The sequence below is a fragment of the Arachis ipaensis genome, chromosome B4 (assembly GCF_059453495.1).
Source record: "Arachis ipaensis isolate K30076 ecotype BB chromosome B4, ASM5945349v1, whole genome shotgun sequence".
In the NCBI taxonomy this organism is placed as follows: Eukaryota; Viridiplantae; Streptophyta; class Magnoliopsida; order Fabales; family Fabaceae; genus Arachis; species Arachis ipaensis.
This window is the reverse complement of record NC_142439.1, coordinates 134,176,154-134,202,792: the sequence shown is the minus strand read 5'-3', so window position 1 is coordinate 134,202,792 and position 26,639 is coordinate 134,176,154. Positions and strand designations below refer to the sequence as shown.

General features: G+C 32.1%; 2 protein-coding genes, 1 long non-coding RNA gene and 4 pseudogenes across 4 annotated transcripts; 2 read left to right on the top strand and 5 right to left on the bottom strand.

The window, feature by feature from the left end:
• Window positions 1-5,302, bottom strand: part of LOC107637111 (signal peptide peptidase-like 4) — a 32,595-nt pseudogene extending 27,293 nt beyond the window's left edge.
• On the top strand, window positions 249-2,407 carry LOC107635022 (uncharacterized). Its single transcript, XR_001619098.2, has 3 exons — window positions 249-521; window positions 1,469-1,602; window positions 2,276-2,407. It is a non-coding gene; the product is annotated as an uncharacterized LOC107635022 (long non-coding RNA).
• Window positions 5,303-11,997: 6,695 nt separating the features above from the next.
• Window positions 11,998-12,570, bottom strand: LOC107635019 (sugar carrier protein C pseudogene; annotated as a pseudogene).
• Window positions 12,571-15,388: 2,818 nt separating this feature from the next.
• On the bottom strand, window positions 15,389-17,127 carry LOC148569305 (uncharacterized; annotated as a pseudogene). The gene is made up of 7 exons (XR_015881023.1): window positions 17,119-17,127; window positions 16,687-16,853; window positions 16,339-16,408; window positions 16,162-16,241; window positions 15,947-16,018; window positions 15,767-15,842; window positions 15,389-15,507 (listed from the first exon to the last, which is right to left on the bottom strand). The product of XR_015881023.1 is annotated as an uncharacterized LOC148569305 (transcript).
• A 455-nt stretch (window positions 17,128-17,582) lies between these two features.
• On the bottom strand, window positions 17,583-18,900 carry LOC107637114 (uncharacterized). The gene is made up of 6 exons (XM_088485556.1): window positions 18,786-18,900; window positions 18,438-18,507; window positions 18,261-18,340; window positions 18,046-18,117; window positions 17,865-17,941; window positions 17,583-17,605 (listed from the first exon to the last, which is right to left on the bottom strand). Exons 1-6 carry the CDS (start codon window positions 18,797-18,799, stop codon window positions 17,583-17,585), a joined length of 336 nt encoding a protein of 111 aa, XP_088341682.1. The 5' UTR covers window positions 18,800-18,900.
• Window positions 18,901-19,066: 166 nt separating this feature from the next.
• Window positions 19,067-19,928, top strand: LOC107637115 (sugar carrier protein C pseudogene; annotated as a pseudogene).
• A 5,305-nt stretch (window positions 19,929-25,233) lies between these two features.
• Window positions 25,234-26,639, bottom strand: LOC148569304 (peptide-N(4)-(N-acetyl-beta-glucosaminyl)asparagine amidase-like). The gene is made up of 4 exons (XM_088485475.1): window positions 26,269-26,639; window positions 26,135-26,188; window positions 25,867-26,031; window positions 25,234-25,788 (listed from the first exon to the last, which is right to left on the bottom strand). Exons 1-3 carry the CDS (start codon window positions 26,344-26,346, stop codon window positions 25,903-25,905), a joined length of 261 nt encoding a protein of 86 aa, XP_088341601.1. The 5' UTR covers window positions 26,347-26,639; the 3' UTR covers window positions 25,234-25,788; window positions 25,867-25,902.

Below are 26,639 nucleotides of genomic sequence, written 5' to 3'. Positions count from 1 at the left end.
CGATCCCATGGAAAAACCGCCACCGTGAGTGGTGGTGGCTTGGCCACGATTGAGGGAACACAACGGAACAGAACGCCTCTTCTAACCTTCACGAGCTTTCCCTTCGCGGAGGCGCCGCATGCCCTAAACCCTAAATTACCACCGCGTCGTTCGTCTTCCGCGGTCTTGGTTCTGGTGCGGGCTTTCTTGCAGCTGCTCCGCCTCTGACCACAGCGTCCGTAAACCTGCAAGGTGGCTTTGGTGTCGGTTCCCGATCCAATAGATCTGTGTCATCCACCTTCCCCTTCGAGACGGCGCCGTCCTCGGCGCCACTGCTGGCCATGCTTAGCCTGCCACGCTGCTCCGAGCGGTTCTGTCGACGTGGACGTCATCGTCCTCCGCAACGGGTGCTGTTTCCCACCACGTACGATCGCTGGCGTTCAGAGGTCGCGGTCCAGCATTCAGGGAGGTCGTTTCTTGAATCTGAAGCTCCCTTTGCAGATCTGGAACTGCTGTTGTTGATGCTGAAAACTGTTGATGAGGTATTGAATCAGATAGTTGAATTCTTGAGGATGTAATATCTGTATCCGCAGTCTGTAATTTCGCATGATCTTGAGTTTCGATTGATGATTCTGCTTTTGAATTTCTGATTTCGTGTTCTGTCGATGGTTTTTCTGTGGTGTCTACGATGGAATTCTGGATTTGAATTTTTGCTTGAAACGCTGATTCTGGACTTTGATACAGTGATTGATAGGAAATTTTTGTTGATGAACTTTTCTGGATCTGGTGCTGAGCTGATAATTTTGGCTTTGAAATTTCTGAAAATGGATTGCTCCAGCGTTCTTCATAATACTTTGCCAAATAAAAAGCATCACGAATAGTTTTAGGATCATCAAAGATAATTTCTCTATGGATATAAGTTTCCAATCCATTGAGAAATGTCTTCAATATTTCAGCATCATTCAAATTTACTCTTTGAACATAACACAAAAAGGCAGTAAAATATTCAGCTACACTTCCAATTTGCTCCATTGGAGGTGAGATCGCCAAACCACCATGAAAATGGAAAAATGGTGGTTAATGAAAGCACCAATGTAAGGGGTATAATGTAGGAATAGAGAAGAATTAATCAATCAGAGGGAATTTAGAGAGAATTAAGAGGGAGAGAGATAATTCCATAAAAAGAATTCCAGAAAAGGAACTATATTCATTACTCAATTCGTGATTTTCTATTATATTTCTGCAATATCTATTTATAGTAAATCAATTACTAATGAAACTATCCTAATTGGGCCTTGGCCTATATTTTACTCATTACACAATAATCATGAAATTCTTGTTAAACTCCTTCTGTGTTGTCCTTCCCTGCCACTTTGGATAAAAGAAGGCATGGGTTTGATATGAAGAAATGTCTGCATGATGTTCATATTGATGTACTCTTGTGATTTGATATGCCAAAATCTTATTTGCTCAATACCCTTTGATGCAGGGAAGTGGAAGATTTCGCCCGCATATTAAATTCTGACTGGCCAGAGAGGATGCAGGAACTGTTGTCATTGGGGCAAGAAAGAAAAGCAATGCCTTTTACATCCAATGAAAACAGTTTTTTAAGACGAAATGCTTGTATGTTCATCGCTGAGTTTGTTTTAGTGACGTTGTTTACCATTTATATGCTTGTTAGTAGAACTTTTTAAATCATTTTTAAAAAACAAATAATAAAATGTTTTCTCCTTTTTATGTCCTTTTAAAATCATTCTAGTTTGCTTTTGCTCCTACATTTTGGTCAGCTAGAGCCAAAGTTGTCAAATATCCGCTATCTTCGCGCAATAGCGCTATTGCGTGGCAGAAATTTAACAAAACACAATGAGCCGCAATCCGCTATTGATGACCTTGCCTAGAGCCGATTTCCGCTTTCTTTAGCTGCTAAAACTTGTTTTCTCTTGCTTAATATTTAATATATGTTAAGCTTGTTGCATGTGCTATATATGAGAAGCTGAGTGAAAATTGCATCTTTCCATGTGTATCATCTTTTAGAACCATGATATGGGGCATTATTGCCAGAGAGATTTCTTTCCTTACCCTTTTGAATTGGCATGATGAATTTGGTAACTGACTTGTTTATTGTTTCCCTGAATAACTCTCTAGTTTATTCAGTGTGTAGTTAATACACCACTTTGCCATGATTATTGCTTTCTGTTTTCTGATATAACATGCTATAAAAATAATAGTATTTAATGTCATTTCATCCACTTATGTCTTTTGATTCACTACACTAATTAAAAATTTATCTATGCAGAGGACTTGACCTCATGATACTGTCACACAAACAAGAAGGAATCAGCGGAAAATGGTTCCTTACAAGCCCCCACACAAATGGCCTGTGGCTTGAACAATTTTGAGAGGTGCTGACAAGCCTTAGGAAAGTGCTGCATGTCAGTTATTTATTTGTTTTTCTAATTCACTGTTCAATTTTATTCATTATTGGTCCTTGGCCCCTGGCACAATTTGATGCTGGAGGCTGCCTCTTGTGCCAATAGAAAATAAATAGTAGGATGGGCTTGTATGTAATAATGTTGTATCTTTGTGCATTGATTGCTTGAGTTTTGAAAGAAGTTTCTTACTCTAATCCATTTCTGTGTTGACAAATTGTTAAAAATTGGGTTGTGATCATATATTCATTTTTGTACTCCTAATGTGACTCTCAGACTCTGTAGTTATTGGAGTAATTTTTTTCTTCACATAAGTAATGATATAAAACTCATTCCATATAAGATGAGATTGAAGAGAAGAGTGCAATTCATGGGTCTAGATTGATCATTTGGAAGATGGTTTTTCCTTTTGCTACCCATTTGGTTCATGATTGCATGTGATATTTGGTTATATTGATGATTTTCTCCTTTTTCTTCTAAATAATCAATATTTACAACTTGAGTAAGACTACTTCATTAAGGGTGACTTGGGATCTTGGAAGAAATAGAGGAAAAAAATGACTTAAATGAGTAAAACAAGGGACATGAGCCAAGCCTACATTAATGATATTTCATCACAGAATACACTTGGAAAATGAAATTTATTCAATTTCAATTTCAATTTTTATGGTTATGTTACTTATAACTAAAATTGAAATTGAAGTTGGATAAATTTCATTTTCCAAGTGTATTCTGTGATGAAATATCATTAATGTAGACTTGGCTCATGTCCCTTGTTTTACTCATTTAAGTCATTTTCTTCCTCTATTTCTTCCAAGATCCCAAGTCACCCTTCATGAAATAGTCTTACTCAAGTTGTAAATATTGATTATTTAGAGGAAAAAGGAGAAAATCATCAATATAACAAAATATCACATGCAATCATGAACCAAATGGGTAGCAAAAGGAAAAATCATCTTCCAAATGATCAATCCAGACCCATGAATTGCACTCTTCTCTTCAATCTCATCTTATATGGAATGAGTTTTAAATCATTACTTATGTGAAGAAAAAAAATTACTCCAACAACTACAGAGTCTGAAAGTCACATTAGGAGTACAAAAATGAATATATGATCACAACCCAATTTTTAACAATTTGTCAACACAGAAATGGATCAGAGTAAGAAACTTCTTTCAAAACTCAAGCAATCAATGCACACAGATACAACATTATTACATACAAGCCCATCCTGCTATTTATTTTCTATTACATACAGGCACAAAGAATATCTTGTCCAATCCATGCAAAAGATACATGTCGAAAAACTCCCCAAAGAACGGGAAATACTATGCAGAAGGGAGTCATAGCAAGTCTCAAATATGAGACAGCTCCAAAGAAGGGTATTTTTACAAATGTTTGCCCAGCATGTTGAAACCATCTGAAACTATAAACGTTTGGTTGTCAATTCCATATCTATAAACCATGGCACTAAGCAGCAAAAACTTAACATGACAGTGACTCATTCTCACATAACCCTATAAATCAATTGCCAAATCGACCTACAAGAGTAGAAGACTTACCATGATAACAGAGCCACCAAGCAAGTTTGCAGTCCCTGAAATCACATGAAAAAATATAATGACTTCTCTGCTAAATCAAAAAGAGTTTTGTCAAAAGGACGGACTACATGCTTCTTAGATTTATAAGATAAAAAATGCTTATGTTTTGATTCCTTAACTAGTTACTTAATGCTTGCGTTAACAAACCCTATCTACGACATTTACTAATGAAAAAAGAAGATAGCAATCAACATAATTATCAGCCACATATGTGAACTGTGAAGAGTTGGACAGTTAGAAAAATGTTTGTACCTAAAAGTTTAAAGGAAATTCGTTACTATGAAATGATCAATAATGGATTACTAATACTAATCTACACGAAAAGGAGGCGTGAGGGAGTGATCGTAATAAACTGGAACAAAGTCTGGAAAAGAATAACTCACCTCAACACCACCAATGCAAAATAGAACCACCAGAACTTCAATAAACCAGGATGCCATTAATTTGTAAAGCATAAGCAAGAAACAAGAAGCGATCACAACAAAAGAAATTGTTGCCATGGTACTGATTTCTACATAACCAGTAGAACCAGCATTCTCAGTATTCAAATATTCATCCGAAGCATCCTGCAAGTTAAACATGACTATGTATCAACAGCTGGATTGATGCCTTTTTAAGTATGAGAAGAAAACTTTCTTCCGAAGGAGCAAAATTAGAACAAAAAATAATAGCATATATATATAAAATTGGCATGAAAAGGAACCAAGTAACCTTTAATAGCTTCTTACGCTCAACAGCAGCCTCTCTAGTTGTCCAGGCAGACCAATAAGAAGCACAGAGAATGGTACCAACAGCCATAAGCCATAAAAACACTTCCGCTACATCAACTAATGGGCGCAGCGGAGAGTATAACTGCACAGACACTTAAGAGTGCAATTTAATGTTTTCACCAGCATCTTGTGGAAGCATCACAGTAGGAATTCCAATATCAATATCAGTTTCATTCTCTTCACAAACCATCTTGAAAAGTTCTGCACAGTAGAGACAGAGAACAGTTGCTTAAAACGAAATATAGTATAACCCTTTATTGCGACATCTGTGTTTACTCAAGCAAACAAATAATGAACAAAAATTTTTTATTTAACATTTCCAAATGCTAGAATCCACAGGATCTCCTCTAATTTTGAAACCATAATGAAGAAACAAAATGAAAGAAAGCGAGATCCAAAAAGAATTTTTAGCAAGTTACATGCAAACACCTGTCCGATTATTTGTAATGAGGATCGCTGAAGCACCAGCTTCTTTAGCTATATTTGCCTTGGTTGTGGTGCATTGATACCCAGAAGATGTCATATAGAAAGGCGCAACTAAGAAGAACAGTTTCTATCGTTCTTCTATCAGTTCATCTATATTCTCTGTGATGGTGTCGAGGTGAGGCCTCGAGAGAGTAAGACGGCTGCTGGTGCTTGTGTGAGTGGAGATAGAGAGCTGTTGATGTACTGCTGCAGCGTGTTGGTTGGGAGGGGGAGGGGGAGGGAGGGGAACGAGAAGGTAGATGTTGCCGCGATGGAGGTCAGCGTGGGGAGGAACGATGAGGAGGTTGGAGGAAGAATATTTCTTGATGATATGGTTAGGATGAGCTCTCATCACGTCAGCAGCCTTGATGGTGCGAGCAGTGAGCTCTTCAATTCTGCCATTGGAGTGAACTATTTGTATCACGTCCAATGCCCCGCATGGTAGGATGCATAATATGCATCCCCTTATGCTCTTCATTATTAAAGCTACGTTGGAGAAGAAGATGGGGTAAAAGTGGAAGTTTGTGCCGATAGTAAGCAAAGGATGAAATAGAGATGGGAATGGCCGAATGGGAATGGGAATGGGAATGGGAATGAGAATGCAGACGTATATATATAATATTTTATTTCAGGGCTAGTCTAAGTGCATGAGTATGGGCAACAAGAGAAAAAAGAAAAAGAAAAGGAAAAGGCTGTTGTGTCATAGAATTCTCCTTTTATTTGCACTAGTGGAATTACTTGGTAACTGTAGGGCTATCCTTAATCTGAGATGCTATGCTTCAGATATTTTTCAAGGTGAGTTCTTCTGTGCCTAAGGATTTGGTACTGAAATTTCCGAAATACACAGTATTTGAATGGAGTTTAATTACAATTTAAATTATTAATTTGACCCTAATACCTATTTTTTAATTTGTTTACAATTTAAATTTTTAACGAAAATTTTATTAGAGGTTTGCTTTATTTATTATTGTTTTTTTAAAATTTTATAATTCTATTTTTCTATTTTTATTTAATTATCATTTTGATATTTTATTCGATCTTATCACGTGCATGGCACGGGTAATTACACTTGTTATTCCTCTAGTTTTTACTTTTTGATTAATTTGATCTATCAATTTTAAGGCTAATAAAATTTGTCCTTTTATTGTTTTCTAAATAGAAAATATACTAATATTCTTTCTTTCTTTCTTTCTTTTTTTCACCATGAGAGCGGTTACAGATGGCGAGAGGATGGCGGCGGGGACTCATAAATGGTGTCGAGGTGAGGCCTCCAGAGAGTAAGACGGCGGGGTCTGCTAGTGCTTGTGTGAGTGGGGATGGAGAGCTTCTGATCTGCTTCTGCAGCGTGTTGGTTGGGAGGGGAGGCAGGGAAACGAGGAAGTAGATGTTGCCCCGACGGAGTTCAGCGTGGGGAGGAACGATGAGGAGGTTGGGGGAAGAATAGTTCCTGAGGACATGTTTAGGATGAGCTCTCATGACGTCAGCAACCTTGATGGTGCGAGTGGTGATCTCTTCAACTCTGCCATTGGAGTGAACTGTTCGTATCACGTCCAGTGCCCCGCATGGCAGGATGCATGATATACATCCCCTTATGCTCTTCTTCATTCTCCACATCCTTCTATTTCCTACCCACAATACACACGCTTTCTTCTTTTCTCCTTATATATATTTTTTCTCTCCCTACATTTTTTATTCTAAAACTCACTTGCATTTATCTTCCATATTTAATAAGTTGGCAAATTACATAAAGCACTAAGCAACTAAGCACAATTATGTATGAGAAATGCAGTTAAATGGAAATCACATGATGGACAACCAAAAGCTTAACCCTTCTTAGGTGAAATATCATTTTTCTTTGATGGATGCCATTCGATCAATAGAGTAAACTAAAGTACCAATGTATTCTTAAAATTATTAATTTGACCCTGATACCAATTTTTTAATTTGTTTACAATTTAAATTTTTAATAAAAATTTTATTAGAGGTTTGCTTTATTTATTATTATTTTTTACAAATTTTATAATCCTATTTTTCTGTTTTTATTTAATTATCATTTTGATATTTTATTCGATCTTATCGCGTGCATGGCACGTGCATGACACGGGTAATTACACTTGTTTGTTATTATATACAAGCATGACAAAAATTTACTATTCTTTGTCTGTTTTTTTTTTCTTTATCATAATATTTTGGTCTGTTTTATTTGGTTGATTAAACAAGTGGATTGAAAAATGGCTTGTTTTCTAGTCAAAGTAGGATAAGTGAGATTGTACCTGGAAGAAGCACTATTGGGGCCAACATTAAACACCATGTTAGGCCCCCGCCCACTCCTTAATCCTATGTACATATGTACATAACACTATTACATAAAAAGTATCTAGAAGCACACGTGTCTGGATTCCATAAAAAACATTGATGCGAACAAGGTACATCCCGACACGGTCCATTCGTTGAATAGATTATAATATATTAGATTTTTGACACATGACATAGATTATTAAATGAGTTATATTCTTAAAATTATTAATTTGACCCTGATACCAATTTTTTAATTTGTTTACAATTTAAATTTTTAATAAAAATTTTATTAGAGGTTTGCTTTATTTATTATTGTTTTTTATACATTTTATAATTCTATTTTTTTGTTTTTATTTAATTATCATTTTGATATTTTATTCGATCTTATCACGTGAATGGCACGGGTAATTACACTTGTTATTCCTCTAGTTTTTACTTTTTGATTAATTTGATCTATCAATTTTAAGGCTAATAAAATTTGTCCTTTTATTATTATCTAAATAGAAAAGATACTAGTATTCTTTCTTTCTTTTTTTTTTCACCATGAGAGCGGTTACGGATGGTGAGAGGATGGCGACGGGGACTCAGAAATGGTGTCGAGGTGAGGCCTCCAGAGAGTATGACGGCGGGGTCTGCTAGTGCTTGTGTGAGTGGGGATGGAGAGTTTCTGATCTGCTTCTGCAGCGTGTTGGTTGGGAGGGGGAGGCAGGAGAACGAGGAAATAGATGTTGCCGTGACGGAGTTCAGCGTGGGAGGAACGATGAGGAGGTTGGGGGAAGAATAGTTCTTGAGGACATGCTTAGAATGAGCTCTCATGACGTCAGCAGCCTTGATGGTGCGAGTGGTGATCTCTTCAACTCTGCCATTGGAATGAACTATTCGTATCACGTCCAGTGCCCTGCATGGCAGGATGCATGATATACATCCCCTTATACTCTTCTTCAGTGGCGGAGCTTAGTTCAGACAAGGGGGGGCCATGGCCCCCAAATTTTTTATAAAAAAATTAGTAGTACTTTTTTAAAAGATAAAAAATAGTTCAATTGGCTTAAATACTTTACTATGACTTAAAATATCTAATAAATTCAATAAACAACACTCTCTTTACCTTTAAGTTCAAATATAAAAAATTAGATATTTTTATTTGTTTAATTTAATATTATTTTATATTTTACTATTTATTTAATTTAATTTTTTATATGATAAAAAATAATAGAATATTCGATAAGTATTAATATTATTGTATTTATATAAATTGATAAAAAAATTTAATAAATATTATAAATTTTAATATTTGTCCTTCTAACTTCTTTTTTACATATTCTACAGGATATATATTCAAATTTTTATATAAAATAATAATAAAAATCAAAGAATTGATACATTTTTTAAGAGAAAGGCTAATATTTAAGAAGGAGAACATGTAACTTTTACAATATCAACACCTGTAGATAGTTCTTCTACTTTAATGAATCATGAAGAAAGTGAGATACAACCTTCAAAAGTTCAAAAAGTTACATCTAATAACTTTAACCTTAATTTTTTGGAACAAGACCTTGAAAAACGGCTTTAAATTTGGCAATATCACCCAAATCAGAGAGATGAAATTAGACGAGCTTATTTTAAATGGGGTACATATCAAAAGCATTTTGATAATTATCTTCTATCTGGCCCCCCCAAAATTTTATTTCAAGTTCCGCCACTGCTCTTCTTCATTCTCCACATCCTTCCATTTCTTACCCACAATACACACGCTTTCTTCTTTTCTCCTTATATATATTTTTTCTCTCCCTACATTTTTTATTCTAAAACTCACTTGCATTTATCTTCCATATTTAATAAGTTGGCAAATTACATAAAGCACTAAGCAACTAAGCACACTTATGTATGAGAAATGCAGTTAAATGGAAATCACATTATGGACAACCAAAAGCTTAACCTTTCTTAGGTGAAATATCATTTTTCTTTGATGGATGCCATTCGATCAATAGAGTAAACTAAAGTACCAATGTATTCTTAAAATTATTAATTTGACCCTGATACCAATTTTAAAATTTGTTTACAATTTAAATTTTTAATAAAAATTTTATTAGAGGTTTGCTTTATTTTTTATTATTTTTTACAAATTTTATAATCCTATTTTTCTGTTTTTATTTAATTATCATTTTGATATTTTATTCGATCTTATCACGTGCATGGTACGTGCATGACACGGGTAATTACACTTGTTTGTTATTATATACAAGCATGACAAAAATTTACTATTCTTTGTCTGTTTTTTTTTCTTTATCATAATATTTTAGTCTGTTTTATTTGGTTGATTAAACAAGTGGATTGAAAAATGGCTTGTTTTCTAGTCAAAGTAGGATAAGTGAGATTGTACCTTGAAGAAGCACTATTGGGGCCAACATTAAACACCATGTTAGGCCCCCGCCCCCTCCTTAATCCTATGTACATATGTATATACCACTATTACATAAAAAGTATCTTCAAGCACACGTGACTGGATTCCATGAAAAACATTGATGCGAACTAGGTACATCCCGGCACGGTCCATTCGTTGAATAGACTATAATATATTAGATTTTTGACACATGACATAGATTATTAAATGAGTTATATTCTTAAATTATTAATTTGACCCTGATACCAATTTTTTAATTTGTTTACAATTTAAATTTTTAACGAAAATTTTATTAGGGGTTTGCTTTATTTATTATTGTTTTTTATAAATTTTATAATTCTATTTTTCTGTTGTTATTTAATTATCATTTTGATATTTTATTCGATCTTATCACGTGCATGGCACGTGCATGGCACGGGTAATTGCGCTTGTTATTCCTCTAGTTTTTACTTTTTGATTAATTTGATCTATCAATTTTCAGGCTAATAAAATTTGTCCTTTTATTGTTATCTAAATAGAAAAGATACTAATACTCTTCCTTTCTTTCTTTTTTTTTTCACCATGAGAACGGTTACAGATGCTGAGAGGATGGCGGTAGGGACTCAGAGATGGTGTCGAGATGAGGCAGCAGATCAAAAGCTCTCCACCCCTACTCACACAAGCACTAACAGACCCTGCCGTCTTACTCTCTGGAGGTCTCACCTCGACACCATCTCTGAGTTCCCGCTGCCATCCTCTCATAGATTTTTTGGTCTTGCTTTATATTGTATAATATTCATTTTATAAAAATAGTATTGTATTTATTTTGGTCTTACTTTGTTACTTTAATCATAGATTTTTTGGGCGTTGAACTTTTGCATGCACAAGCTAAGGTTGTAATTTAATTTTCCAAGCTTATCAATTGACGCGGCTTTTCTCTCTTGTTAAGATTGCTAAGATTCTCACAAATTTAAACAGTAAGCTTTGATTTAATCAATATATGCTTAATAAAAAATAGTATGTTTTCTATTCTAATAGAAAAAGTTTCGATACCCATAATAAACGAAATGCTTGCACAAAAATAGTCCTTTGTGATTTAATCACAATAATATGCTTAATTTATCTTTAAAAAAAACACAGATTGTATTATATTGGAGTGAATATTTCTTATCCTATCGCTTATTATTTGAGTTATTTCTCATCCTTTGATTTTAAATCGTGTAGCAAAACATTATTTGTTTATTTAAGCGTGACTATTTGATAGTGCATGATGACGTGTGAAATTATAGATGGGTAAAAGCTACAAGAGAATCTGGTTGCGCGCACGTTGGAGAAGAAGATGCAGACGTACACACCTGACAGTCCCAAATAACCTACACAACCCCTTGACCACACATTTAATTCACTCTACTTGCATTATTAAATCACCATTTGGCCCCACCCTTCATCTCATCTTGTTATTATATCGTATCACAATCATCAACTCTATCACGTGAGACAATAAGTTCTCCTCTCCTCTTCTCTGCAATTCTCTTCGTAGAAAATTCGCAATGGCATTCACCCGTAATATCCTCATGAATCCATTTTTCCGCCAAAATGAATGTACATTTTCTCTTCTAAGTTTATTTTATAAAAATATCTTTATAATACTTATACTATAATTAGCATTTAAGTATTAATACATAATTATACTAATTTAGAAAAATATCTTTATTATAGTTATATAAAATCAATATTTAATACATTATTAAACTACTTATCAATTATCAATCGAAAATTTTTTTAATAATAATAATAATAATAATAATAATAATAATAATAATAATAATAATAATAATAATAATATGATAACTATAGGGATAAGTATTGTTTTGTCCCTAACGTTGAGGGTCAAAATCAAAACCGTCCCCAACGTAATTTTTGATTTAGAATCTTCCTTAACGTTTTTTTTCGTATTAAAATCGTCCAATGTAACAATAATTTTTTGTTTTGGTATTTTTGCCAGAGATAAATACTTAGGCAAAAACGTTTAAAACGTGGGGTTTGATCTCATTCGTTGAATAGATTATAATATATCAGATATAGATGCAAATAAACATCATCACCACAATAGCATACCACACTGGCAAATCACCGGGGTTTCTATCAATTCCGAACTTGGCTCCAATAGCAGCGGCTACTACGGCCTGACATATGATCATTTGGGTTCTGCCTTCTAGAAAAAGGGCTCTCCTACCCCACTTGTCAACCCCATAGATAGACACAACGGTGGCAGCCACATTTACGACGCCGGTGATGACGGCGGACATGAGAGCAGAGTTGTCCTTGAAGCCAATGGAGCCGAACAACACAGACGCATAAAACATGATGACAATAACGCCCGTGAATTGCTGGAAGAATGGAATCATGATTGCCATGGTGAGGTGAGGCCTGTACTTGCGCTACAGCAGGTTCCTCCAAGGGTGTTCCACCTTCTTTGATTCCTCACTTACGGCAATAAGATCGTTGAACTCTTCATCAATGTCTTACATGCCGGGAACCTTCCTCAGTTGTTGCCTAGCCTTTTCGTGCTCTCCACGCTCGATCATGGAGTTGGGTGTGTCTGGAAGGACCAATGATCTGATTGTGATGATGAGTGCAGAGACCATTGCACCACCAAAGCTAAGCCTCCATCCCCATCCACCTTTGATATTTGCGAAGAAGTAGTTGAGTACATTCGCCACTAGGATCCCAACTGTGATGGACAATTGGAACCCAATGTTTAAAGCTCCTCTGATTCTAATTTATTAATTTGTTTATAATTTAATTTTTAATGAAAATTTTATTAGAGGTTTTCTTTATTTAATATTGTTTTTTATAAATTTTGTAATACTATTTTTCTTTTTTTATTTAATTATCAGTTTGATATTTTATTCGATCTTATCACGTGCATGGCACGTGCATCGCACGTACATGGCACGTGCATCGCACGGATAATTACACTTGTAAAATTGATATAATTTGGTTTGAATTTTTTTGTTTAAAATTAATTTTTTTTAAATTGTTTGATTTGAAGCCTAGGATCACCTTGATTTTTGTCATCTTAAATTACACTAACCTGTTTTAAGATTAAGTAATATCATGCTTACACCAGGCATTTTATATCTTAAATGAAGAAATGTCAATGTAATTTAACCTTTTTATTATGAATTGACAAGTGTAGTATCACTTGATTTATGTCATAGTTCTTCTTGAAAGGTTGCAGAAGGGCTCACAGTTGAGGATATATTGGAGACATGGATCAAATTGAAGCCTATTGTGATGGAAGAATGGGATGAGAACAGAGATGAACTGATAGATCTTTTTGGAAAGGTCAGAGATGATTGGTTGCAAAATGATTTCTCTGGTTGGATGAGAGCAAACAGGTAGTTCAATTAAGGGAATGTCTTAAATGTGCCGAGTTAAACTTAGCATTCAATTCACCAAGATTATCTAACAGTATAGATTTAATAGAAGTTATCTGTCAGTACTGTCTAGAATTATGTTAAGATCTTAAGGTATGATGCATGTATATTCGTACTATTCGATACACCAGACAAAAACAATTGAGATTTGATTTTCGGGTTTTAGAAAAATGGTTCACGTGATTGTGTTTTTGACTTTTGAACTCTTGCTTATTGGTGATTGTGTTTTATACCTATAGATTCTATCCTGGTACTGCTGATGCACTAAGATTTGCAAGCTCAAAAGTTTACATTGTCACCACAAAACAGGTAATAATCCTTAAGAATACATAATTCTAGTCCTATATGAAATTTTACATTGCTATGATCTCTTCTTACTTTTCATTTTTTCCTTCTTCGATTCCTCACTTGCGGCAATAAGATCGTTGAACTCTTCATCAATGTCTTCCACGCCGGGAACCTTCCTCAGTTGTTGCCTATCCTTTTCGTGCTCTCCACACTCGATCATGGAGTTGGGTGTGTCTGGAAGGACCAATAATCCGATTGTGATTATGAGTGCAGAGACCATTGCACCACCAAAGCTTAGCCTCCATCCCCGTCCACCTTTGATATTTGCGAAGAAGTAGTTGAGCACATTCGCCACTAGGATCCCAACTGTGATGGACAATTAGAACCTAATGTTCAAAGCTCCTCTGATTCCAATTTTTTAATTTGTTTATAATTTAATTTTTAATGAAAATTTTATTAGAGATTTTCTTTATTTATTATTGTTTTTTATAAATTTTGTAATACTATTTTTCTGTTTTTATTTAATTATCAGTTTGATATTTTATTCGATCTTATCACGTGCATCGCACGTGTATGGCACGGGTCATTACATTTGTAAGTAACTAAGATTCGATTTCTTGCTTTCATGGTTTTAGGTTTTGCTGTAAAGGCCTTAGAAGTCACGAATCCTAATCCTCTCCATGGCTACATACTATTACTACTATTACTACAAACACCGACATTATCCATTTCCCAACTACTATGCACAATAGCACCCGCTATTATTAAACAAGCATGACAAAAGCTTGTCTGTTTAATTTGGGTCATTAAACAAGTGGAGGGAGATTGTACCTGGAAGAAGCACTATTGGAGCCAACATTCAACATTATGTTAGGTCCCTCCCCCTCAATGTCTAACTTAATAGAGGAGTAGAATTAATGGGTTTATCGTACAAAATCCTTGCAAGCGATGCTATCCATCAACCCTTCATCGTTCTAACGAGCAACCCAACACAAAACAAAGATCATAAAATTAAGATATATTATTTGGTAATGATACAGTGTATGCGTAGAAAAGAGATGCAGATGTGAGAGTAGTGTGAAGTATTCTTGGTTCCCCTAAAAACAAGACACAAAGGCTACAAAGTTGGGCCCTCACATATGGTATAGCTTATGATAATGCATATCCACACATGACTCTCCCACCACGCTTCATTCATTCATGCTTATTGCTTTGGATCACATGTGTACACTTTTTGTCTAAAAAAAACTATATATTCTTTGCTTCATAGATATTTTCCTTTAATGTTGTTATGTAAATAGGTTTTTAAATAGTTTGATTTTTGAATTATTGTCTTCTAATTAGTCATAGATACAAGTGTAATTACCCGTGCCATGCACGTGCCATACACGTGCGATACACGTGCGATTGCGTTTAGCAATGTTGATTTTTTATCAAAGTTCAAGTGACATTTATGTTAAAATGGAGAATATGCTACTATTTCTAATCATGAAAGATTTAAACGTTGATAATGCTAACTATACAAGATATGAACGAACTAATACATGACTAGAATTGTAAGTATTCAAATCTTTTATGGTTGGAAATGTAAAAAATTATAGTTTATTCTAAATTGGAGAGAAACATTACAATTATAAATATGATGATGCAAAAGCTTAGAGACAGAAGGAATTTATCATTGTTTTGCATTAATGGAATGTAATTAAATGAAATGATATAATACAATGATAGACAATCTAATGAAATAGAACTACTATTTCAGCTTCTTACTGAAGTCAGACAGCTCAAGAAGTGTAATCCTGGGGCTAGCTACTACTTCATCTCTCTCTTTCTGAGTGTTGAACCCCCAATTAAAATCCAAATCAACCAAATTTTGCAAATATGTTATTCTAAAACAAACAACAATACAGAAGATAGAAACTCCAAAATGTATAAGAGTGAAGTTATAGGACAACTCTATGGTCTCATGCACTAAGATGATTCGATAGCGTAAATCTTCTTATAATTTCAGCTTATACATCAATAATTTCTGTTATATTTATACCATTGGATGATCTTAGTGTGAAAATAAACTTGGTGCACTAAAAGAGACACGGAGGAAGAAAATTGCAACCTAGATACAAATTCCAATTGTCCAACTCTGGTTCTTTAATGACATTTTTAAGGTTGGAAGCCTATCTTCCACAAAGCTGCAATTTTAAAAAACAGAAAAATATTAACCTTAGTAATTTCTCTTAAACCATGTTAACATGCAAATACAATGTTCTTAATAACCTGAAAGACAAAATCTTACTGTAGGGTCAGTCCTTGGTGCTCTTGGTGCTCTGGCATCTTTTGAAGCTTCTTTAGCACTTCTACCTTAGGACTTCATAGAAAAAATAGTAATAAAAAGATTTTAAAAACACCAACTAACAAAACAAAGAAAGCGCATCTTGGTTGTTAACAAAATATGGGTGTCAAAATAGTGTTGGATGTAACATAATTTTGATGTTCATACAAGATACTAACCCAGTTCCTAAATCATATATTCTTTATGGTGGTAAAGTGATTCCAGCAAGCTCTTTCAGTAAAGCATAAACAAAACGGCCCTATAGACAAAGAAGGAAAAAATGAAAAGTAAGAAGAGATCGTAGCAATGTGAAATTTCATATAGGACTAGAATTATGTATTCTTAAGGATTATTACCTGTTTTGTGGTGACAATGTAAACTTTTGAGCTTGCAAATCTTAGTGCATCAGCAGTACCAGGATAGAATCTATAGGTATAAAACACAATCATCAATAAGCAAGAGTTCAAAAGTCAAAAACACAATCACGCGAACCCTTTTTCTAAAATCCGAAAATCAAATCTCAGTTGTTTTTGTCTGGTGTATCGAATAGTACGAATATACATGCATCATACCTTAAGATCTTAACATAATTCTGGACAGTACTGACAGATAACTTCTATTAAATCTATACTGTTAGATCATCTTGGTGAATTGAATGCTAAGTTTAACTCGGCACATTTAAGACATTCCCTTAATTGAACTACATGTTTGCTCCCATCCAACCAGAGAAATCATTCTGCAAGCAATCATCTCTGACCTTTCCAAAAAGATCTATCAGTTCATCTCTATTCTCATCCCATTCTTCCATCACAATAGGCTTCAATTTGATCCAGGTCTCCAATATACCCTCAACTGTGAGCCCTTCTGCAACCTTTCAAGAAGAACTATGACATAAATCAAGAGATACTACACTTGTCAATTCATAATAAAAAGGTTAAATTACACTGACATTTCTTCATTTAAGTTATAAAACGCCTGGTATAAGCATGATATTACTTAATCTCAGAACAGGTTAGTGTAATTTAAGATGACAAAAATCAAGGTGATCTTAGGCTTCAAATCGAACAATTTAAAAAAATTAATTTTAAACAAAAAAAATTCAAACCAAATTATATCAAATTTACAAGTGTAATTACCCGTGCCATGCACGTGCGATGCACGTGCGATACACGTGCGATTGCGTTTAGCAATGTTGATTTTTATCAACGTTCAAGTGACATTTCTGTTAAAATGAAGAATATACTACTATTTCTAATCATGAAAGATTTGAACGTTGATAATGCTAACTATATAAGATATGAACGAATTAATACATGACTAGAATTGTAAGTATTCAAATCTTTTCTGGTTGGAAATGTAAAAAATTATAGTTTATTCTAAATTGGAAAGAAACATTACAATTATAAATATGATGATGCAAAAGCTTAGAGACAGAAGGAATTTATCATTGTTTTGCATTAATGGAATGTAATTAAATGAAATGATATAATACAATGATAGACAATCTAATGAAATAAAACTACTATTTCAGCTTCTTACTGAAGTCAGACAGCTCAAGAAGTGTAATCCTGGGGATAGCTACTGCTTCATCTCTCTCTTTCTAAGTGTTGAACCCCCAATTAACTAATCCAAATCAACCAAATTTAGCATATATGTTATTCTAAAACAAACAACAATACAGAAGATAGAAACTCCAAAATGTATAAGAGTGAAGTTATAGGACAACTCTGTGGTCTCATGCACTAAGATGATTCGATAGTGTAAATCTTCTTATAATTTCAGCTTATACATCAATAATTTCTGTTATATTCATACCATTGGATGATCTTAGTGTGAAAATAAACTTGGTGCACTAAAAGAGACAGAGAAAGAAAATTACTACCTAGATACAAATTCCAATTGTCCAACTCTGGTTCTTTAATGACATTTTTTAAGGTTGCAAGCCTATCTTCCACAAAGCTGCAATTTTAAAAAACAGAAAAATATTAACCTTAGTAATTTCTCTTAAACCATGTTAACATGCAAATACAATGTTCTTAATAACCTGAAAGACAAAATCTTACTGTAGGGTCAGTCCTTGGTGCTCTTGGTGCTCTGGCATCTTTTGAAGCTTCTTTAGCACTTCTACCTTAGGACTTCATAGAAAAAATAGTAATAAAAAGATTTTAAAAACTCTAACTAACAAAACAAAGAAAGCGTATCTTGGTTGTTAACAAAATACGGTTGTCAAAATAGTGTCGGATGTAACATAATTTTGATGTTCATGCAAGATACTAACCCAGTTCCTAAACCATATATTCTTTCTGGAGGTAAAGTGATTCCAGCAAGCTCTTTCAGTAAAGCATAAGCAAAACGGCTCTATAGACAAAGAAGGAAAAAATGAAAAGTAAGAAGAGATCGTAGCAATGTGAAATTTCATATAGGACTAGAGTTATGTATTCTTAAGGATTATTACCTGTTTTGTGGTGACAATGTAAACTTTTGAGCTTGCAAATCTTAGTGCATCAGCAGTACCAGGATAGAATCTATAGGTATAAAACACAATCACCAATAAGCAAGAGTTCAAAAGTCAAAAACACAATCATGCGAACCCTTTTTGGAAAATCCGAAAATCAAATCTCAGTTGTTTTTGTCTGGTGTATCGAATAGTACGAATATACATGCATCATACCTTAAGATCTTAACATAATTCTGGACAGTACTGACAGATAACTTCTATTAAATCTATACTGTTAGATCATCTTGGTGAATTAAATGCTAAGTTTAACTCGGCACATTTAAGACATTCCCTTAATTGAACTACCTGTTTGCTCCCATCCAACCAGAGAAATCATTCTGCAACCAATCATCTCTGACCTTTCAAAAAAGATCTATCAGTTCATCTCTATTTTCATCCCATTCTTCCATCACAATAGGCTTCAATTGATCCATGTCTCCAATGTACCCTCAACTATGAGCCCTTTTGCAACCTTTCAAGAAGAACTATGACATAAATCAAGTGATACTACACTTGTCAATTCATAATAAAAAGGTTAAATTACACTGACATTTCTTCATTTAAGTTATAAAACGCCTGGTGTAAGCATGATATTACTTAATCTCAGAACAGGTTAGTGTAATTTAAGATGACAAAAATCAAGGTGATCTTAGTCTTCAAATCAAACAATTTAAAAAAAATTAATTTTAAACAAAAAAAATTCAAACCAATTTATATCAATTTTATAAGTGTAATTACCTGTGCCATGTACATGCGATGCACGTGATAAGATCGAATAAAATATCAAACTGATAATTAAATAAAAACGGAAAAATAGTATTACAAAGTTTATAAAAAATAATAATAATAAAGAAAACCTCTAATAAATGTTTCATTAAAAATTAAATTATAAACAAATTAAAAAAAATTGGAATCAGAGGAGCTTTGAACACTGGGTTCCAATTGTTCATCACAGTTGGGATCGTAGTGGCGAATGTGCTCAACTACTTCTTCACAAATATCAAAGATGGATGGGGATGGAGGTTTAGCATTGGTGGTGCAATGGTCTCTGCACTCATCATCACAATCGGATCATTGGTCCTTCCAGACACACTCAACTCCATGATCGAGCGTGGAGAGCACGAAAAGGCTAGGCAACAACTGAGGAAGGTTCTCGACGTGGAAGACATTAATAAAGAGTTCAACGATCTTATTGCCGCAAGTGAGGAATCGAAGAAGGTAGAACACCATTGGAGGAACCTGCTGCAACGCAAGTACAGGCCTCACCTCACCATGGCAATCATGATTCCACTCTTCCAACAATTCACGGGCATTATTGTCATCATGTTTTATGCGCCTGTGTTGTTCGGCTCCATTGGCTTCAAGGACAACTCTGCTCTCATGTCAGCCGTCATCACCGGCGTCGTAAATGTGGCTACCACCGTTGTGTCTATCTATCTATGGGGTTGACAAGTGGGGTAGGAGAGCCCTTTTTCTAGAAGGCGGAACCCAAATGATCATATGTCAGGCCGTAGTAGCCGCTGCTATTGGAGCCAAGTTCAGAATTGATGGAAACCCCGGTGATTTGCCAGTGTGGTATGCTATTGTGGTGATGATGTTTATTTGCATCTATGTCTGATATATTATAATCTATTCAACGAATGAGATCAAACCCCACGTTTTAAACGTTTTTGCCTGAGTATTTATCTCTGGCAAAAATACCAAAACAAAAAATTATTGTTACATTGGACGATTTTAATACAAAAAAAATGTTAAGGAATATTCTAAATCAAAAATTACGTTGGGGACGGTTTCGATTTTGACCCTCAACGTTAGGGACAAAACAATACTTATCCCTATAGTTATCATATTATTATTATTATTATTATTATTATTATTATTATTATTATTATTAAAAATATTTTCGATTAATAATTGATAAGTAGTTTAATAATGCATTAAATATTGATTTTATATAACTATAATAAAGATATTTTTCTAAATTAGTATAATTATGCATTAATACTTAAATGCTAATTATAAGTATAATAAAGATATTTTTATAAAATAAACTTAGAAGAGAAAATGTACATTCATTTTAGCGGGAAAATGGATTCATGAGGAATCGACACCTCACTTTTATTAGTTGGGGGAAAACCCAGTTTCAGTATATTAAGTAGATATGCTTAGATAATTAAAGTGATGATAGACACCTTTAAATTACTTAAATTAACAAAAATGTGAGGAACTTACAAAAATGAGTTAATAACTAGAAAATCAACTAATAGCTAAATTTTCATATTTTTTTTATTATTCTTATGGTTATCATTTTCTTTTTTCCTTCTTTTTCAAAATTATTATTCGTTCATTACAAACTTTGCCAATTTTAAATAAATTTTTTGTAAAGTGATCCACGTTATTTTATTTTTCTTGATGATGAGAAAGAATTTCGAACAAATGAAGTAATGGTCCCCTTTGGTTGGTTTATTTCCTAGTATAACCAAATTTAGTTTGTGTTTTTTATTTTAAATTTTGTAACAAAAAAAGTATACATAGAAAAATAAAAAGTAAATTTTTATATTTTTTCTGAAGTTTGAAAGAAAAAATACCCAAAACAAAAAAAAATATTTTTTTAAACTATTAGAGTGTTAGTATCTTTTCTATTTAGATAACAATAAAATGACAAATTTTGTTAGCCTTAAAATTGATAGATTAAATTGATCAAAAGTAAAAATTAGAGGAATAACAAGTGTAATTACCCATGCCATGCATGTGTCATGCACGTGATAAGATCAAATAAAATATTAAAATGATAATTAAATAAAAACAGAAAAATAGTATTATAAAATTTATAAAAAACAATAATATCTAATAAAATTTCATTAAAAATTTAAATTGTAAACAAATTAAAAAATTGGTATTAGGGTCAAATTATTAATTTTAAGAATATAACTCATTTAATCTATGTCACGTGTCAAAAATCTAATATATTATAATCTAATCAACGAATGAGATCAAACCCCACGTTTTAAACGTCTTTGCCTGAGTATTTGTCTTTGGCAAAAATACCAAAACAAAAAATTATTGTTACATTGGATGATTTTAATACGGAAAAAAACGTCAAAGAAGATTCTAAATTAAAAATTACGTTGGGAACGGTTTCGATTTTGACCCTCAATGTTAGGGACCAAAACATTACTTATCCCTATAATTATTATTATTATTAAAAATATTTTCGATTAATAATTGATAAGTAGTTTAATAATGAATTAAATATTGATTTTATATAACTATAATAAAGATATTTTCCTAAATTAGTATAATTATGTATTATTACTTAAATGCTAATTATAGTATAAGTATAATAAAGATATTTTTATAAAATAAACTTAGAAGAGAAAATGTGCATTCATTTTGGTAGGAAAATGGATTCATGAAGAATCGACACCTCACTTTTATTAGTTGGAAAAAAATCCAGTTTTAGTATATTAAGTAGATTCTCTTATTACGTCATATCAATCAACATCTTGAACTTTAATACCCTGTTATTTAAATATATATGAATGTAATTGTATTAGAAAAATACTAGTATTTTGATTAGTGATAATATTATAGAATTATAACTTTTTTTAAAATAAATTATATTCTAATATTTGATTTTTATTATAACTTAAAAATTAATAATATTTAATATTCTTATAATAAATATTAAAAAATTTATTAAATAAAAAATATAAAATTTGTGTTCTACTTCAATATTTTTTTATAATGAATAATTATGAATTAGTATTTTTTTATAAGTACTTTTTGGATAAATAATTTTCAGTCAGGATATCGAAAAAATAATAAATGTGATCGTAAAAAAACAACCACATATGAATAAATAGTTTAAAAATAGTGGCATGTTAGTAAATTATAGTATACTATTTAAAAAGTCAAAAGAAGAAGAGTGACTAAATAAAAAGAGAGAAAGAAAAAATTTTATTTAAAAAAAATTATTTCAAGTACAATAAAAAAAGAGTATTATGTGGCACATTTTGATTGTCAAATTAAAAATATATAATAAAGTAGTTTTAATTATAATAAAAAATATTATGTGAACATATTTTGATTGTTAAATGATCAACTAATAATTAGTAATAATATATAAAAGAGCTAATGTGAGTAGAGAGGGAACATAGAAAAGAGAAAAGGAGAAAGGAGAGACTTCATTGATTTGTAAAATTTTTTTTAATTAAATTACAATTAGAAAGTGTTATATATATATATATTGGTTGTGAAATTAGTAATATGTAATAGATATAATAAATTATTAATAATATATATAAGAGATAGAGTGATAAAGGAGGAAGAGAAATAGAGAAACAGAAAAGGAGAGAGGCCTTCAATTTTAAAAAATATATATATATTTTAATTGCAAAAAAAGAATATTATGTGACATGTTTAGATAATAAGTGTTAGAAATTGTGGCATATTGATTAAAAACCTAAAAAAAAAATGAGTGAAAAAAAGAGGAAAATTTTATTAGTTTTGAAAAAAAATATATTATTTTAATTATGATAAAACAGAGTACAATGTGATACATTTTGATTGTCACATTAACGATATATTTCAATTTTAATTTTAATAAAAAAATATTATGTGTTATATTTTAATTGTTAAATTAATAACTAATATTAATATATAAAAAAATGTGGTAGATGAAAGAGGATAAAATATTAAAAAGATAAAAGGAAAAAACCTCCTTAATTTAAAAAAAAAATTTAATTTAATTACAATAAAAGTGTATCAAGTATTATATTTTGATTATAAAATTATTATTTTAATTACAAAAGCTACTATATAATTATTCTATAAGTCAGGTTTTACTTTAATTTGTTCTTCATTTTGTTAAAAAAAAAAAAAAAGTGCTCTTCATGTATGTAGTGTGTGGCAATTTAGTGCTCTTCAAGGTAAGTTTTAAGCCAACCCTATAAGACGTGTGCATTTAATTTGCATAGCACATCAAACAATTAAATATATCCCTTTTTTTTTTGTTCTCTTATTTGAATTTAATAAAGCTTATTTATGATTGAATCAAGAGTTTTTTATTAGAATATATTTCATTTATGAATGTAATATTTTTTTATATTAATATTAGAATTGAACAATCAATAAAAATAATTAAGATGATACTAAAATATAAATTTATAATTTCAATTTTTTTTTACAAAAGTATTTTATAAATGAAAAGGTCATTTAATATTTATAAATGATAAAATAATAAAAGATAAAATCTAAGTTTAAAGAAAAAAATAGATAAATTTTATATTAAATTAAAATTTTAGAGTGAGTTCAATATTCAATTATAAAAAATTTTAATTCATAAAAATAAAAATAAATTTAAATATTTTTACTTTTTAAATCTACACATAAAATATTACTAACACAATAAGATATTTTTTTTAAATAGTGTATTATAAATAAAAATTTTCACTTATTTTTTTCTCCTCCAACCAAACTTGTATTACATTATACTGGATGAGTCCTATAAGATTCTGATTGATTAGAGTTTTAGGAGAATTTTAATATTATATATGAAACTTAATATGCTTCTATATGATTCTTACATTATATATAATCGATATGAAACTTAATATATTTATTTTATTTTACTTAATTATAGTTAATGGTATTTTAATATTTTTTATTTTTCTTTGTATACACTACTTAATAAGATAATAATTTTATGGAGCCTTCTTTAATGAAGAAAAAAAAAGAATATTTGATTTTTCATGAACTAAAATTTTTTATAAATTATAATCATTGAAAATTTGAATTGATGGCTAGAATTTAAATTATTTATTAATTATATAATAATCATATTTTATATTTAAATATTTTAAAATAATTTTATTTTGAAATTATAATTTTATTTATTATTTTCTTTTTTTCTCTTTCAGCCATCTCATATTTTCATATTGAAACAACTATTGTTACCGCCATAAATAAAACATTTCTCTTCTCATCACTAGGGTTAGAAGTGAATCAAACCAGCTTAGGAGTCAACTCGAGTTCGACTCATTAATAGTTTGATAAGTTGAAATCGTGAGCTGGTGAGTCGAGCTTGAGCTTAAATTTAAACTCATAAATTAAATGAGTCGAACTTGAACTTGAATAAACTCAGCTCATTAGCTCGTGAACTGACTCGAATATATGCCGCATAATACATATTGATCTTTTCACTTTAGTAATTAAAAAAAAATTAATCTTGATATATTGTCTATAAAAATAATTTATAGATGTATTTAATTACATAATACTATGTCAAAAAAATTATGTTTTATATTAACTGTATAAAAATGATTAAAAAAACGAATATAATTAAACGATTATATAAAATATTTTACACTATTATAATTAGATAAAAATTAAATTCTTTTTAAAAATCTTAATATATGCATTTCACACAACTATTTAGAAGTCTTACCATAAAAATGTCGAGTTTAAGACTTTATCATAGCTTTGAAGGAGCTGAATCCACTTTAATTTGTATTATTGTTTCAACAATGCAAGAAAATAAAACAGCTGCACTTTAGGGTTTAGGGTTTAGGGTTTATGCACTCCTCAAGTCATAAACTAATAAAAGTTAGAACTAAAGAAAAATCATTATTTAAGCTAGTATTATATTTAAAAATAATATCTATTGTTAAAATCTTTTCCATATGGTAACAATACGGTTTTTTAGGGAGTTAAGCTTCAAAATAGTCCCTGAATTTGCACTCGAGCCTCAAAATGTCTCAAAATGATCCCTGAAATTAATAGTTCCTCAAATTCGTCCCCAAAATTACACTTCGAGATTCATAATAGTCCCTAAATTATTTTTCGTTCATTGGAACCTTAAAACGACGTCGTTTTAAACAAAAAAAAATTGTACCGTAGACCTCAATTCAAAAAAAAAAAGGTGTAGCCTAGAACCAACCCCCCTCCCAATTTCCAATCTGATCCATCCCCATCCCCATTCCCAACCTTCTCCTTCTCCTTCTCCTTCTCCTTCTCCTTCTCCCTCCTCTTCTAATTAAACAAGTCATGCAACTAGCTTCATTCCAAAGCACCCAACTCATTTGTCTCAGACCGAAAAATCCTTTCAAAATTCCTTACTATCAACGACCACCACCACCGCAAACCAAAAAGAAATGACAAATTTAATAACAAAATCTCTTAAATCAATAAAATTCCGAACACTACTCTTCCCACTCTCATCATCCCTCTGACACTCTGTCTTCCGCTCAAAATTTTGAGGATCTCCATGAGCCATGAACTGCTGTAACATAAGAGCTTCCTCCTCCTCCTTCTCAACACACAAATATTAAATTAGATTATAGGAAATGCAGAAAATGATAAAAAATCGTTGAGAACGCAGCAGAACCTGCAAGAGCTTAGCGACTTTCTCATCGGATAAAGACTACAACGATAGATCAGTGCTCGGTTGGGGCTGAGGTTCGTCTTCGATGGAGATTAGTCGGAGTTTGTCGGAAATGGCAAGGAGATCGGAGTCAGTGGCGACTAGGATATCATCTTCATCAACATAAATCTATGCATTTCAGGAGAATTAATTCAAACACATAATTTCATTTATATCATATATGAATATGAATGAATAGAATTAAATTGAAATTATAGGTGGAAAATTGAACCTTCTGTTGGTCGGGAGGAACAAAAGTGAGAGAGAAGAGTTGGAATTGAAAAACCTGCAATCATGACTTTCGTGATCGTCAGCGAGAAAGAAAGAATGAGGGAATTTAGGGGTTGTTTTGGGAGAAAGAATTACTTCGAAGCCATCATCCGTGTCGTACTCAAGATCATAGTTGGAATAATTGTGGAGCACCTGGAATTTGCGGGCGACCATTGATGCTCCTCTTCTTCTTCACTGCGAAACTGATACTGTTACTATTTTTTTCGTATAAAATAATGATATTTTTGGCATAGACTCAATGTTGATCTTTCCTGAGGGCTTTTTTTTTTGTGGTGACTGTCTGAGTTTAAGATTCTTTGTCGTTGACCTTCACCTCTAAAGGTACAGAAGGGGTTGAGGATGAGGAAGGGGAAGGGAAAAGAGTTGGGGATGGGGAGGGGGAAAGATACAGATTGGGAATGGGTTTTGGGGGGAGGGGAGGGAGGTGGGAGGGGGTTCTACGGTAG

Bases quoted from the DNA above. Each gene is read 5' to 3' on its own strand.
- LOC107637114 (XM_088485556.1), bottom strand. The intron at 18,341-18,437 runs GTAATAATCCTT...CTTTGTCTATAG, and splicing joins ACATTGTCACCACAAAACAG to AGCCGTTTTGCTTATGCTTT. The intron at 18,118-18,260 runs GTTAGTATCTTG...TTTTCTATGAAG, and splicing joins ATATATGGTTTAGGAACTGG to TCCTAAGGTAGAAGTGCTAA.
- LOC148569304 (XM_088485475.1), bottom strand. From the start codon at position 26,346: ATGGTCGCCCGCAAATTCCAGGTGCTCCACAATTATTCCAACTATGAT. The intron at 26,189-26,268 runs GTAATTCTTTCT...TCATGATTGCAG, and splicing joins ACACGGATGATGGCTTCGAA to GTTTTTCAATTCCAACTCTT. The intron at 26,032-26,134 runs GTTCAATTTTCC...TGAAATGCATAG, and splicing joins TTCCTCCCGACCAACAGAAG to ATTTATGTTGATGAAGATGA.